At 40.8% G+C, this 12895-nt stretch overlaps 1 protein-coding gene across 1 annotated transcript in view; it reads left to right on the top strand.

The window, feature by feature from the left end:
* MUSK (muscle associated receptor tyrosine kinase) overlaps nucleotides 1-12895 on the top strand; it is a 115710-nt gene that overhangs the window by 70625 nt on the left and 32190 nt on the right. The window contains exon 8 of the mRNA XM_042780387.1: nucleotides 4058-4217. Within this exon, the coding sequence (XP_042636321.1) occupies nucleotides 4058-4217 (160 nt within the window). The remainder of the gene's footprint in view (nucleotides 1-4057; nucleotides 4218-12895) is intronic.

Genomic DNA, 12895 nt, shown 5'->3' with positions numbered 1-12895 from the left:
GGTGCGGGATCGGGCAGTGTTTCGTTCTGCTGTGCATGGGGTCGCTATGAGTCGGAAACGACTCGACGGCACTTAACAACAACAACAACAACAATTGTTTAGCTTGTTCACCTATCTATCCGTCCCTATACCCATGTTGAGCTGCATCCATTTTTTGAAACATCTCAATGGATATTCCATCAATTCCTGGAGCCTTGTTTTTCACCAATTCTGTCAGTGCAGTTAGATTTTTTCCTCTAATACCATTGGTTCTTGATCATATGCTACCTCTTGAAATGGTTGAATGTCAACCAATTCTTTTGATACAGTGAGTCTGTGTATTTCTTCCATCTTCTTTTGGTGCTTCCTGCATCATTCATTATTTTGCCCACGTTGTTGTTATTGTTGTTGTTATTGTTGTTGTTATTTGCCGTCAAGTGGGAACTGACTCATCATGACCGCTCCTTGGGTTTCCTAGGCAGTATCACTAAGGAAGTAGATTGCCCAACCTTCCTTCTGAGGAGTACCTGGTGGGTTTGAACCTTCTGGTTAGTAGTCAAGTGCCTTAGACACTATGCTAAAGGAGCTCCTATTTAGCCCATAGAATCTTTCAATATAGCAACCCCAAGCTTGAATTTTTCCTTCAGTTCTTTCAGCTTGAAAAATACCAAGCATATTCTTCCTCTTCAGTTTTCTAATACTAGATCTTTTCTTGTATTTCATTTATAAATTTTACTTTATCTTCTTGAGCCACCCTTTGAAATCATATGTTCAGCACTTTTATTTCATCACTAAATGCATTAATTCTACATTAATATCCCACAATTCTGTACTGCTTTGCCTTCTTCAGAGAGTGTTTACCTAAGTTATCTCAGGTGGGAATCATGATGCCTATTTAATACAACTTCCTGTTCCACTGCCCCTTTGAGATCACTATCTCAGAAGGACAGAAAGCCACACACAAAACAGGGAGCTCCTTCAGGTCAGCAGTGCCTGAGCAACTTAGAGAAAATAGTGTATTTACTATAAATACCAGATATAGTCCCCTAATTAAGTACTCTGTTTTGCCTAGGAACACCTTAGTAAAAACTCACAGTCAATAATCAGAATTCATCTCTTTGATCTCTGAAACCTGAAGGGAAAAGATCAAAATGGAGGGCAGAGGCTTGTTTTTATTTTTAGGTCATCAAAAATACTAAACTGTTGGTCAGGATGATCCATGAAGAAAGGAAAACAAATTCACACTATGACTAACAAGGCCTGCTGTGCATGAGTCATGGACTGACTCAAGCTCCAGCCTCTGGAAACAGGAGGAAAAGCACTTAGGAGGCATATGGCAATCAAGCCATGAGGCCAGTGACTTGTTGGTTTGTTCAGAGAACTATTTCAACACCTGGATGAAGTCCAGGGGAAAAGCACTCAGACAGTGTAAAAATTTCTTCTCTTTCTGACCAGGGATATTCTCAGTGACCTTGGGGAGGTGTTTAGGAATGACTTTCTTAGGTGTGAACATGAAAGTGGTGGGAGTTTAGGCCACATTTGGGGGAGTGTATCTAAATTATTCCTAAGTTGTCTCCTTAGCATTGTACAGACTTCCTTCTTGAAGGAGGGAAACAATTTTATAATGGAAGAAAATATCTTTTCTACAGGCTTCACTTACATAAACTGAAAAGGGATTGCATTTATAAACAAAATATACTCCTAACGTAAAGCATGTTAATTGAGCTTAGAGGCTGAGTCTTTGTCTTTTTCTTATATTTGTTCTATATTAAAATTCAGGAAACATCTAAAATTGTATTTCAAACTGTTTAGTCCTTTTGATCTAACTTGGAAACTCATGTCCATAAGAAGTTGCACTTCTGATAAATATGATAATAATCAGTAATTCAATTCAAATTTCCCAACTAAGTGTATGTCTCATAAAGATATTTTTCTCTCTGCCTTTTCAATTTCTTGTAGAGTCTAGGTTACATATCAGGGGAAATGCCACAATACTTGATCTCACCTGGGAAATTTCCCCAGTTAAGGTAAACTGAAACTTCCATAAGCCAGTTTTTATCATAAGGATTGATACTAGTAATAAAAGTAGAGAATACAAAGACGAAGAAGTTAATTGAATCAACTTTACTGCCTGATTGCCAGAGTGTGCTTGTTCCAGGAACAGCCAACTGCGCGCGCTGCGTGGCAGCAGTAGGAAGAAAGCTAATCTCACACGAGGGCCTCCCTTCCCCTTGATAGTCAAACCAAGCTCATCCTACCTCAAGCAAAACAACAAAATGATTAGCTCCATTTTCTCATTCCCAGCCTTGTTCCTTATTACTGGACACAGGAACCGTTTTCAAGGCAACCAAAAACAGGTCACAGAGGTAGCAGTATCTCTAGTTCCACAAGACAAGGTTGATTCCTTGTCATTTCACTCCAATGACCCTTAAATTGGCATCATTTTCACTCACATAATCAGTGATAATTAAAGAATAGTTATTGAGAAGATGATAATAGTGCTCAAGAAAATAATGAAAAAAAAATACTCAACCTTTTTTTAAAAAAATACCTCATCACCTTCACAATGACATTTAAGTAAAGTTTTTATTTTGTTCACAGTTGGTTGATTTATTTGTTGGGGTTATTGTTGTTACTTGAATGCTTGGGTGGTGCAAACCATTAACTTGTATGGTTGTTAACTCAAAAGTCGAAGGTGAGAGTCTACAGGTGCCTAAGAAGACAGACCTGGTGATTTACTTCTGAAAAATCAGCATTGAAAACTCTACGGAGCACAGTTTTATCTGAGACACATGGGGTCATCATAAGTTGGACTTGATTGACGGCAACTAATTATTGTTGTTGTTACTGTTCTTGTTTCCTAATGATTCTTCATTTGTTCTCTCTTCTAGCACTACAGAAGGCAGTATGACATAATAATTAGAGGCATAAGCTTTGGTGTCAGATGGGGCTCAAATTCTAACTCTGCAACATAATAGAATGTTCTAGGCAGCTGTTCTTACTACAGTCAGAATGCTGATGACTAACAAATAAGCATTATATAAAATAACCTGTCAGTTTTGTGCTAATGTTGTTGTTGTTATGTGCCATTGAGTCAGATCTGACTCATAGCGACCTCTCCTTGGGTTTCCGAGGCAGTGTCACTATGGAAGTAGATTGCCCAACCTTCCTTCCGAGGAGTGGCTGGTGGGTTTGAACCGCCTGCCTTCATGGATCATTTGTGCTAATAGTGTATTAAAATCCCAGCTCTTTAAGGATGTTTCAAGGACTTTCTGGTTTAAGTGGCACAGCATTATCTATGTTAAGCCTCAAAGACAGACTTCTCTTCATAACCGTTTTTCTTGGCAACCATCCATCTACCTGATACCCATTATGGAGAACTGAACAGGAGTGATGAAAATAGGTCAACAAGTTTGCAACCTCTCCTACTTGACTATCCCTGTTTTTAGGACATAGAGGTCACATCTTGGAGGATCTACACTGTGTATTTTTCATGTCATGATTTATTTAACTATTGCTATATTACAAACAGACCCAAATCTTACAAGAAGCTTAAAACAACCATCTACTAATGCTCACAAGCCTGTAAGTTAACTGGGTGGTTTTGCTGATTTGGGCCCAGCTTGCTTGATTTTGGCTGCTCTAAGATCTGTGTTTGGGAAGTTAACTGAGTGCTGGTTGACCTGGGCTTCACTTATACGTCTGGTGGTGGTCACTGAGTTGAAGTGGGGCATTGGATATAAGTGGGCTGTGTATATTTCATCCTCCAGCAAGCTATCTATGGCTTGTTCATAGGCAGTCACAGGTCTCAAGAGGAAGACAAAAGCAAGGCCAGTGGGTAAGAACTTTTCAAATTTGTGTCATTCCAAAACATGACACAAGGCCAATCCAAACTCAAGGGGTGGAGGAGATGTAAAGTCACAATGCAAGTGCATGGAGAGAGGGAAGGAAAAATCGATGGCAATCTACCATATGCCTTTGATCATAATCCTAATGGTTTCACCTTCAAGTGTATTGATGCAGTATATTGGGAAATCTTTGACTTAATTCTATCTTCTGTTTCCTCCTACTCCACCAGGTTTCTTCTGGCTCCATCCAAGAAAGTGTGAAAGATCGAGTAATTGACTCAAGATTGCAGCTGTTTATCACCAAACCGGGACTCTACACATGCATAGCCACCAACAAGCATGGAGAGAAATTCAGCACTGCAAAGGCTGCAGCCACCATCAGTATAGCAGGTAGGATGGCTTTTCAGGTTTGCATTGCTCTGGGGAGGAGGGCATTTGGCACCATTCCCCATCTTACGTTAGGAAAACTCTCCTTTTCTTCTAAAACTTACTTCAGTTCCTTTTTTTCTATTTTCTCCTTCGTGAGGACACTCCAGAGCTCAACCTTGATACTGAGTGTGGCTGATTTGTTGCCTCAAAGACTAAATCCTCAAACACCTCTCCAAGCTATGGGAAATAGCTTCCAGAAGTTCAATTTTTTCCTCTCTTTTTCAGTTGAACAAACTTTCTGAGCCTCTCAAAAGAGTAAATTGGCAGGTATTTGACATGGCTGTGCCCATTTCTGCTTGGCTGTTTCCCGAGGGCATTTTTACCCAAGAACATATGATCTACTCTTGTGTTCTTTCTCTCTTTCTGTTTCAAGCAACCAATACCGGGACTTCCAGGTGTTTTCAAGGAAAATGGCTGACTCATAGATTTCTAGGATATTTGTGTTGAGTTATAAAGGTTTATTTTTAAAATTTAAATGACTCAAAGACTTCTGAGAACACTTACGAAAGTCTTAGAGATGGAAATAATTTCTGTGTCAGGAAATACCCAGCATGTTTTATTCATAGTATGCCTAATCCTATATATAAATAATAAATAAATATTCAGATAAATTACACACATACACAGAGAGAGAGAGAGCACATTTACATATGAATACTCAAATATCCAAGATTAGGGACTGATCAAATCTAGTTTAGCCTACTCCTCCACTGGGTAGAGGAAAAAAACTGTTCCTCAGCCTCTTCTTAAAAGATTCTCATTTCAGGCAATTCAGTCATTCAAAGATCAATCCCCGGCCAGGGTTTTCTTTCCGGCTGGAAGGCATAGGCAGGAACCCCCACTTTAAACTTTCAGAGTCTACCCATTGTAGGAAAAAAGATGGTTGTGAGAGAGTAGTGCTATGTTCAGTAAAGAGGGAAATCCAATGAAGTGAGTATATATAACCTAACCAAAGGCAGGGGCTTCCCAGAACACGATCTCCAGCACACAGAAAGGACTTCAGAACATGATGGGCGTCATACTGTACACTGCAACATCACATCTTCATCCACATTCACAAACGAGAACCTGGCTCAACTCCACTGATAAAAGAAATATGCCAACAGAGGAAGTGTTTACCTAAAAGGAAAATGGTATCTCCTGGGGGCAGAGGAATCTGAAGGTGTGATAGGAACCACAGGAAAGCGATGTCACAAGGTGCAGGAAGAAGAGGTCTCAGATATCAGTGCTGATGATAGACCAGATGGAGAGGAAGGCCAATCAGCAATGGCGACTTTGGCATCTGAGGGAAAACACCAATGGAATTTGCCTGAGGGTAGGGATGGTGGGAACACTGCATGGATTATCAGGTAGCAGCAGTTGTTGCTAGGTGCTGTTGAGTCTGTCTGGACTCTAAGTGAACTCATATACATCAGAAAAGATACTGCCTGATCACGTGCCATCCTCAAAGTTGTATTCCGTCAATTCCTGGAGCTTTGTTCTTTGCCAAAGATCAAAGTAGGTGAGATGAAGCCTGGCCATTCTCGCTTCTAAGGAGCATTCCAGCTGCACTTCTTCCAGGACAGATTTGTTGGAAAATTGCTATAGATGTAATGTTATTTTCTTGTCTTTATAAATTAAAAGCTACAAGACCCTTTTGTTCAACCCCTGATCTATGCTTTCAGTTGGTTCTTACTATTAGGTGGCCTATAGTGCCCCCAATTTTCCCAAAATTTCTCCAGGCATATCTAGTGGGAGTGTTTCATGAGTGCAAATGAGTAAGACCTCTCAACCCCCATGTTACATCTTCTATTTTTCCTCTCTCTTAAACCTGTTCTTTTCAATGAAACCTGAGGCTAGATGCCTCATGAATGTCCTTCTGCCATCACCAAATAACCTACTTTCCACTCTCCTCAGTCCAGGGAAGTGAGAACACTCTGGGGGAAGAAGGATCTTTGGAGCCACTTTAATTCAGGATTATTCAAAGAACCATGGTGTTATGGTCCCCAGATCTCCCAGAACTTGACTGTGGCATCTGCTTTTTCCATTCCAGTCCATTCTGTCTGCTTTTGGCCCCTCTCCTCTTTGGGCTCCAGTGATGCTTTCCAGAGGTCTAGAACTTCAAGTCACACATGGTGTTATCCCTTCCCATCCTGGCAGTATTTCCTTGCTCCAAATTCTCCTCTTCCTCATTTAAGATGCCCCTGTCCTCCCCTAGCATTTTGAAGTGAATAGCCCCATTGTCACACGCCTTGTGTTTCACTTTGAAGCTTTTGCTCCATCTATTTATTTACTCATCCCAGCAGGAAAACGAGGTATGGAAAAAGCTAGTCTAGCATTTGGGATTATGTCTAATGAGATTGTTAGTGCTTGAAAGACAATTAAAAATAAAGATCAGCCTTCATTTTCTCAAAACCCTTCCAAGTGCATGCCCAAATCTTCATGCATTGTTTAAGAAATGTGATATACTCTTTTCCAACTTATTTACATTGGCTGTTAGTCATCAAAAGAGTCAGAAAAACTTATGGAACCTCTCATTATGAACCAGGAAGTTACATTTCCCCTCCAGTCACAACCCTGAAAGGATTAAGTTGCTGAGTATTTGGCAAGATGCCTTTTCCTTGTCATCAAAACCTTCAGCCCTGTGGCAGAGACCAGCACGACACCCCATGATCCCTGTAATGAGCATAGTCCTGGAACAGCCAGAGGCCATCAAAATAGCCACAAGGATTCAGAAGAGGAAATATATGTTTGTATTCCCCATTCTCAATGACTCTGATAGATGCTTCACGAGAGAGGGGATGGTCCTAAGTTCGGTCTGTGCTGATCCAGCCTCAGGTTACAAGGATGAGTCTGTGATCACATCCTTCCACTAATACAGACCACTCCCCATTTTACCAACACTTCCACTTTTTGCAATATTCCTTTTATGGACTAACCAACTTAGGATCTGGGGGTTCCGGCCACTAAATGAAAACTCAAATGACTATATGTCCCTTAATCAAAAATGAGCAGTAGGGAGAAATATGATGTGGTTGTATTGGATCCCTCTTCCCTCCTGCCCTCCCATAGACTACATAGTTTATTTTCTATATTTCAAAAGTTGATGTTTCATACATTGACAGAAAAAAACATAGAACTTTGACATATGCTTCATAATTGATATAGCTAATTGGACAGACTACCATGTCTCATGCTCTATCTGATGTCTGATAGTCACAGATACACACACACACACACACCCAATGATGGAGACAATTTGACGCATGTAATGACATAGAAGGAGCACAGAATCTCTTTACCTTTGTTCAGTGTGTTAAACAAGACAGGTAGCAAGTGTTCTTATAAACAAAACAGACACCATCCCCTGGCATTGCATGGTGGTTTTATCTGGTTTTGGCTTTTGCTTTTGTTCTTAGTTTTGTTTTTTGATAACAAAGGAAAAGAATGAATAAAAGGCAGAAGCCACACTATATGGCTCCCAGCTGTTCTGCAGTTAGGCATAAAAGACCAATGTGCCTAGCACAGCCAGGCAGGTTTCTTCTGTCGGTGTGCTAGCTGCATGTTCACAAGGGACCCAATGCCCTACTGACTCTTCCAGATTTTCAGGGTACTACCAATATTGGAGGAGCTCTGGTAGCATAGTGGCTAAAGCACTTGACTGCTAACCAGAAGGCTGGCGGTTCAAACCCACCAGCCACTCCTCGGAAGGAAGGTTGGGCAATCCTACTTCCATAGTGATACTGCCTCAGAAACCCAAGGAGGGGTCGCTATGAGTCAGGGCCGACTCGACGGCACATAACAACAACAACAACCAATATTGGAGACTGTTGAAAATTTCAGAATTTTAAAAAATCCAATTTTTAGATAAAAGCACTTGTTTATAGATGCAAGATTCTTAGATCCCTTCTTCCCACCTCTTCACAAAAAAGAATGCCTAATTGGAGAAAATTCTGTAAGAAGCAATGGAAGCCTAGGGAATAAGGGCATCTTCTGATTCACTTACCGTTCTCAAGGTTACCCCTCATGTTAAGTTAACTCCATTCTTCTCCACTTCCTTATCCTTGAAAGAGAAGTCCATCTAAGCTTATTATCTCTTCTCAAGTACTGTGTCTGGATTCTCTTGGCATTGGTTCATCTTCATGCTATCAAATCTTCTTTTTGTATCTTATCAGGACTCTTGCATGTGTGTTTTGTTACCTAGTACTGCTCTAACAGACATACCACAAATAGGTGGTTTTAACAAATAAGAGTTTATTCTCTTACAGTTTTGGAGGCTAGAAGTCTGAGTTCAAAGTGCCAGGCTCTAGGGGCTGGGGGAAGGCCCCTTGACTTGGGCTGCAGCTCTGCCTCTTGGTCCCAGCCCACTGAAGCTGGAGGCTTTCTTTACTCAGGAAGCTGCTGGCTGCTGAGGCGGACAAACCCAAGGTTGACAAGTAAAAAGTCACAGTCCCAATATTATCAAACCACATGGCAGGCCGTTGATTCAAGTCCACTCAAGTCCCAAGATCGGCAGACAACAAAGCAGGCTGCTGAGTGATGACCTGGCTACATGCAGGATTCGAGCATGCCAAAGCTGCTGACCATTCCTAAAGCTTCTCCTCATATACTGGGAATAGACCACATCCCTAAGGCAGCTACTCAGCTGCTCACAGTAGATTCCTCCATGGAGGTGATTACTAGTCTCATCATGGGGAATACTGCACCCAGCTGCCCAGCCACTCAAAACCAGGCCCAGCCAAGTTGACACATAACCTTAACTACCACAATATGTATAACATTGGCCCCTTCAGATTTCAATAGGGTCACCCTGCTCAACTGGTATGAGAACCTACCTTTACTTCTCCAAATTATATACCATTCTTTCTGGAAGAATTTCCACAATCTCTCTTCTATCTCTTCTGTCTTCACAGTGGCTGAATTACCATGAAGTTTGGGGCAGCAAGGTGTCCCTTTCCCCAGTGTTCAGCAGTGATGTAGTTTTGTTCATCCTATTTCATATACTTTGATCATTTTAATTGGTATCTAAAATGAACATCCATCTCAGTTCAGGACCTTTGAGGAGGTAAAGGGATGTCTTCAGGCCTTTCCTCCAGTTCATAGTCACTTAAATTTAAATTCTAACTCAAATTTATAATTTGTGGGCAGCATTGGCAATGTCAGATGATCAAAATGACAATACTATAGTCCAACCTGCTTATCTCAAGAAAAGAGAGGGAATCTACTAGATTTTTTCTTTTCCCCCAGAGTGGAAATAGCTTTCAAGTCTATGATATTGATTGTACTATTGTCCACCAACACTAAGTCACCTCTGACTCATGGTGACCGCAGCAGAGCATTAGCACAGGGCTCTTCAGAGGACAGACCTTGGTGGCTAACAGAGGGAAATTCTGCTCTGTAGTACTGGTTGGGCTAATGATGCCCATGCTCGACCCAGCTTGAAAATGATGTCCATGTACAGAAGAATCCAGTTTCTGGTGAGACTCAACATTGTCTCGATCTCCTTCTCCAGATCTGCCCATTTTGCAAATGTTGGACAATTTTTGATGTTTCCCGCAGTCTTTCTGGGGTCTGTTGGTTCTTATTTTTGACCATAGTCAGAAAAGTAACACAAAGAATTCCAGCCTTTCTAACTGCTAGAAGGAGGTAAGCTTCTGTCCTTAAGCAAAGTGACCTACATGAGGAGGGGCAGAATTTTTAGAGCTCCTTATTGGCTAAAGCCTTAGACTGTATCAAAAGTTTAAAATAAGAAGTCCATTTTGGGTTGCAGAGTAACTTTGAATGGCTCACAGATTAAATTAAACAGGAACCAGAGACTAACAGATCTGAGATTGCATGTGTAACCAGTGTATTAAACAGTCTAAACTTTAAGCCTACAGAAGGAAAAAAAAAAGTTTTCTTTTTCTCTACTCACTGGGTTTTGGGGAATTATGTTTTGTGGAATCTCCTTGTTCCTCTTACAAGTTCTTAAGCAGATTCCATAATTTCCAATCTTTAGAGATTAAAAACCACAGTCTAATCTAATTTAAAACTTCAGCCTCTTATCTAATTTAGATCACATCTGCTTTACTCTCCCCACTGCCAGCCAGTCTCATTCCAGACACACTTGGAAACAGCAGTTTACTCTGCACACTTGGCTTAACCATGAGTTGGAATCCACTGTATAGCAACTAACAACACAACCACCTGGAATTAGAACAGGACGTGTCAGAACTCACCAGATACTTGGAGGGTAGAAGGAACTTGGTCTGCTGCTGTTAAGTACTGACTCCCTTCCTCCTCCTCTTCTTTAGTTTCTCTGCTATGTTGAAGAAAAGGAGGCAAATGCCTTTTCCTTAATAGGAGCTATCTTATTTTTTTCTCTGTTGACTATTGCTGCTTCTTTGACTAATAATAACAAGGCTAACTACTACAAAATAGAGAGAGGGGGAGAGAGAGTATTACAGAGTACATTCCCATTGCCAGTGCTTCATGAGTATGAATTTAGTTAATCCTCACAGCCCTCTGAGGTGCATACTTTTATTATTCCCATTTTACATAGGAAGGAATTAAAGCAGAAGAGGTGCCCAAGCTAGTAATGACAGAGACAGTATTTAAGGCCAGCAAGCTCCAGAGTCCAGGCTTTTCTCATTGTGATGAGTTATTCATGCTTCTGTGTTCAGGCATTTAAATCCTGGCTCTTTCATGGGACATAAGAGCACTTCAGAGAGTCCTTCAGAGCCTTCTACGTGGCATATTTTCTGTATTGGTTTCACCTCTTATCTCTCCAACCCTACATCTCAGACCTTGTTGGAGTATCTTATTATTAGGATCTTTTTACCTGATGGCCAGTTGTCTTGGTGACTTGGTGATCTTCCACAGTGTCCAGTCGACTCTTGGGAAATCTTTATCTCCCTGCTGCTTCATATGGTGGGGAACTCCCATGCTGGCTCCTCTCTCTCTGCCCTGCTCTTTCCCGTTATCTTGCACCCTTGCTCAAAAGGACAGCATGAGAAGAACATCAGATATGCTGCAAATGCTGGTCTCTCCTCTTGTCGCCAACACCCTCTTTTGGCTGGAGTGGGTATGAAAGGCTAAAGGAAGCCTCCCACAACTGCCAACGACTGAGGATTTCTATTTTTTCACTGTTATCTTCTATGTCTACATACTAGGGCCAGGTTTAGGGCAGGATTGAGAACGAAGGTTTCTTTCAAGCTGGGTTGATAATTGGGAGTAGCAGCCACTTTTTAAATAACCTCAGACTCAAATGTTAGCGTTTCTTTTTAGAATATAATGTTATTAAAAATCTCCTTCTCTCAGCTTTGGGCCCATTTTCTAATTCTTTGACAACAGAAAAAAGTTCTCTTAGCCGTTTGGTAATCATAGATACATACATCATTCAAGGTTGAAGGACTTTAGGGAAATAGCTCATTTCTGTTCCTCTTCATTTTATTGAGATGCCCTCCCACCTTTATGTAAAGGCTGAGAACCAAAGCTGGTTACAGGGCCTAAGTATCAGAACAGTGGATGGGGTGATTGTGTCCTCTGAACATTCCAAGGGAAAATGTCAAGTTGTGTGTATGTGTTCACATGTTTCCTATAATCATTTCCCTTGGTTACTGAGGCCATGCCAAGTACTGGTGAGAACATAAAATAAATATAAGAAGGTCCATCCAGCAAGTGGTTGGAACAAAAATTCCAGCATTTCCTTGGGCTGACTACATATATTTATCATAGACTAATTGACCCCGAATCAGTTCATCTAAGACCAATTTGCCTAAACCCAGTGTGGCTAATTTTAGTGAGCCTAGTAACTCCAGCTCTGGTGGCATGGTGCCTAAGGCATTGATTGTTAGTCAGAAGGCTGGCAGTTCAAACCCACCAGCCACTCCTCGGAAGGCAGATGGGGCAATCTATTTCTGTAGTGATACCACCTCAGAGACCCAAGAAGGGGTTGCTATGAGTTGGATCCAACTCAACGGCAGTGAGTTTGGTTTTGGATTAATGACTCAGGCATGTAATGTTAAAATTCAGAACTGAAAATGAAACATTTCCTAACTATTACGGCTGAATATTTCTGACTTATTTTCATATTGCTAAAAATTACTTAGTTACATTTCATAGATGATAGGATTTTTATGTATCTTTGTGGGTGTCTTTTTTTATTGTATTTAATTTTGTATTTAGCCAATTTGCTAAGACAATTTCTTTACACTTTTGTGTTTCCACTAAAAATATTTAGTAGAACAGAATTTATTTGCTTATAAAATAAATTGATTTTTTTTATTGCCTTTTGATTATTTCTATCTCCTTCTTGCTGTTTTCCTTTATAAATGCCCATGAGCTATGTTGTTGTTATATGCTGTTGAGTTGTTATATGCTGTTGAGTCGTCTCCGACTCATGGCGACCCCTCCTTGGGTTTCCCAGGCAGTATCATGACGGAAATAGATTACCCAACCTCCTTCCAAGGAGTGGCTGGTGGGTGGGTTTGAACCACCAACCTTCTGGTTAGCAGTCAAGTGCCTTAGGCACTACACCACCAGAGCTCCCATGATATATGTATGTATGCATGTGTGTATATATATATATATATATATATATATATATATATACTGACGTTGAGTTGGATCTGACTCATAGCAGCCCCTCCTTGGGTTTCTGAGGTGGTATCACTACAGAA

This window comes from Orycteropus afer, unplaced genomic scaffold (genome assembly GCF_000298275.1).
Source record: "Orycteropus afer afer isolate SDZICR_OR568_19922 unplaced genomic scaffold, OryAfe1.0 scaffold00037, whole genome shotgun sequence".
NCBI classification, from domain to species: Eukaryota; Metazoa; Chordata; class Mammalia; order Tubulidentata; family Orycteropodidae; genus Orycteropus; species Orycteropus afer.
This window is presented reverse-complemented; position numbering and strand designations above follow the sequence as displayed.